The sequence below is a fragment of the Ctenocephalides felis genome, unplaced genomic scaffold (assembly GCF_003426905.1).
Source record: "Ctenocephalides felis isolate EL2017-DRISC unplaced genomic scaffold, ASM342690v1 CF-g0.4_SCAFFOLD_00845, whole genome shotgun sequence".
Lineage (NCBI taxonomy): Eukaryota > Metazoa > Arthropoda > Insecta > Siphonaptera > Pulicidae > Ctenocephalides > Ctenocephalides felis.
Window position 1 is genome coordinate 87,268,299 of NW_020536999.1, and position 2,191 is coordinate 87,270,489.

Genomic DNA, 2,191 nt, shown 5'->3' on the forward strand with positions numbered 1-2,191 from the left:
TTATTTATCTAACCTTCAATCTTTCTATCTTTTTTCCTATCTATCTCTCTTTTTTCTCAATCTGTCTGTCTATCACTTTTTTTTCTTCTCTATTTCGTTCCCTCTATCACCCTCTCTTTCTTCTATCTATCTCTTTCATACTAAATATCTATCTCGCTTTATTAATATCACTTTCATATTTTTTTTCTTTATCTCTATCTCACTCTTTTGATCTCTTTTCTCAATCTTTCTCTCTTTCTGTCTATGTATCTCTTACTCTCTCTCTATCTATCCCGTTCTTTATTTCTATCTTCTAATGACTTTCTCTTGAAAAAACAATACGAGTTCAATAAAAAGTCTATTTCTATCGCCCTTCCTATTTTCATTTCAACATTATGAAGTTTTACTTTTTACCTGAATCTAAAAAAAAACAAAAACAAGATTTTTCAAAAAAAAAAAACAAATATGTTAGGGAAAGCGGGAATTTCGAATATCACCAGGGAGAGTACAAAAATCTTCAAAGATCAATCACGTGATTGATAGACGCCCCCTTTACTATTACATCAAATAGAGAGTTCATAAGGACTACTTTGGATTAATAGTGTATTTATTTTACTATTTTTGTATTCTTTTCAGAATCTCTTGCAACATTTTCTCACGACTTTGCATAAATCCTACAATAACACTAAAACTATCAGTATAATCCACAACACACAACATTTTCCTCAAACAATTATTAATTTCATATATTTTATTTTCCACTAAGGTCCTACAAGGTTCCCTAACACCTTCAATATCACTAACTTTATAAATTTCATCAAAATATAACAAAGTGTTATTAAAAAACAAGTGCATCAACATAATCAAATTATGACTAAAGCCTTCGCTGTTTAAGAATAAATATTGTTGTAAATCCTTCGTTTGCATAAAAATTTGCTTTTTGTAAAAATTTTGCACAACATGAGTTTTAGATAACAGAACTATGTCTTCAAAATTTATAGTGATGAAGTCGTAGGGGTTGTGGGGGATGTAAAAACCGTATTCGACTAGTAGTTTTAAGTTATCATGCTTACCATAACTTATAAAACACTCTGAGTAAGCCTCATATTGTTTTAAAGTGTACAACTCATAACATAGCCTCAATTTAACATCATTGTTGCATTGGAGCACTGTTTGTAAATCCACATTCAATTTAGCTTCAGTTTGAGCTTGACAATCATGGTTGAACATATCCAAAAGAGGTGCTAAGGCTATGGAAGGCTCATCTTTCAACCATTTTGCAGGCTTTGTTAGTGCTTTTACAATTTCAGGGTCTACGTAAACACATCTTGTATTTACAGCAAAGTAGGACCAGGACACATCGGGGTAAAAGATGCTCCCCCAAGGTTGGTGGCAGCAAGTGCATCTAGTTTTTATATTTGTGATAAATTCTAATACTTGGTTTATATTTTCAGTTTGCTGTTCGAGTTGTGTATGAATCAATTTGGGTATGACTTGCTGTTCTCGTGGGATGCAAAAATAAGGTACAGAAAACGCTTTAGGGATTGTGTCAACATATTGGTGCCACAAAGACTCCAAGCCAAGATGTTTGTGGTACAAAATATACAAGCACAGACCTTGTTGCATCGACAAGGGTGTACAGAAGTCTTCCAAGATTTGTTTATTAAACTCTACATCATCTTGCAAGGTATTCAAACTTATCAGCATACTATAAGGTATGGATATCAATTTATCTCCAACATTTTTCTTAGTTTTGAACAAAACTCCTCGGCCTGTTTGCTCGAACTCTGATATGTTAATAAAGGTTTCATCAGTCCATTTATTAGCGCAAAGCCATTGTTTTAATTTAATTGTACTCGGATCGTTGTTTACTATTGTATTTTTGGGTGTTTTTAACTTTTGTTTACGTTTTCTTTGAGTGCGACCCATGATGTATTTTTGAGGTTATGTTTTTGACACTTGACACTTGTGGGTTTAGGGCGCCGGCACATACAGTTTTTTTGAAAATGCGATTTAAAGAAAATTTCGTTGATGAATTACAATTTAGGGGATTTAAAAAAAAATTATACCTTTTCCCTCCTCTTGGTGATATTTAAAATCCCCCCCCCCTTTGCTTAGCATCACGTGTATTTTAACGAAAACGTTAAATTGAAACTAAATTGAAAAAACGTTAATTTTTTTTTTTAAATTTTGATTTTTTTTTAAATTCAGG

General features: G+C 32.1%; 1 protein-coding gene across 1 annotated transcript; it reads right to left on the reverse strand.

The window, feature by feature from the left end:
- Positions 1 to 594: 594 nt before the first annotated feature.
- LOC113391315 (SET domain-containing protein 4) lies at positions 595 to 1,908 on the reverse strand. The gene has a single exon (XM_026627259.1). It carries the CDS (start codon positions 1,906 to 1,908, stop codon positions 595 to 597), a length of 1,314 nt encoding a protein of 437 aa, XP_026483044.1.
- Positions 1,909 to 2,191: the final 283 nt, after the last annotated feature.

What these genes read in the sequence shown, in the direction of transcription:
- LOC113391315 (XM_026627259.1), bottom strand. Translation starts at nt 1,908, where the DNA reads ATGGGTCGCACTCAAAGAAAACGTAAACAAAAGTTAAAAACACCCAAA.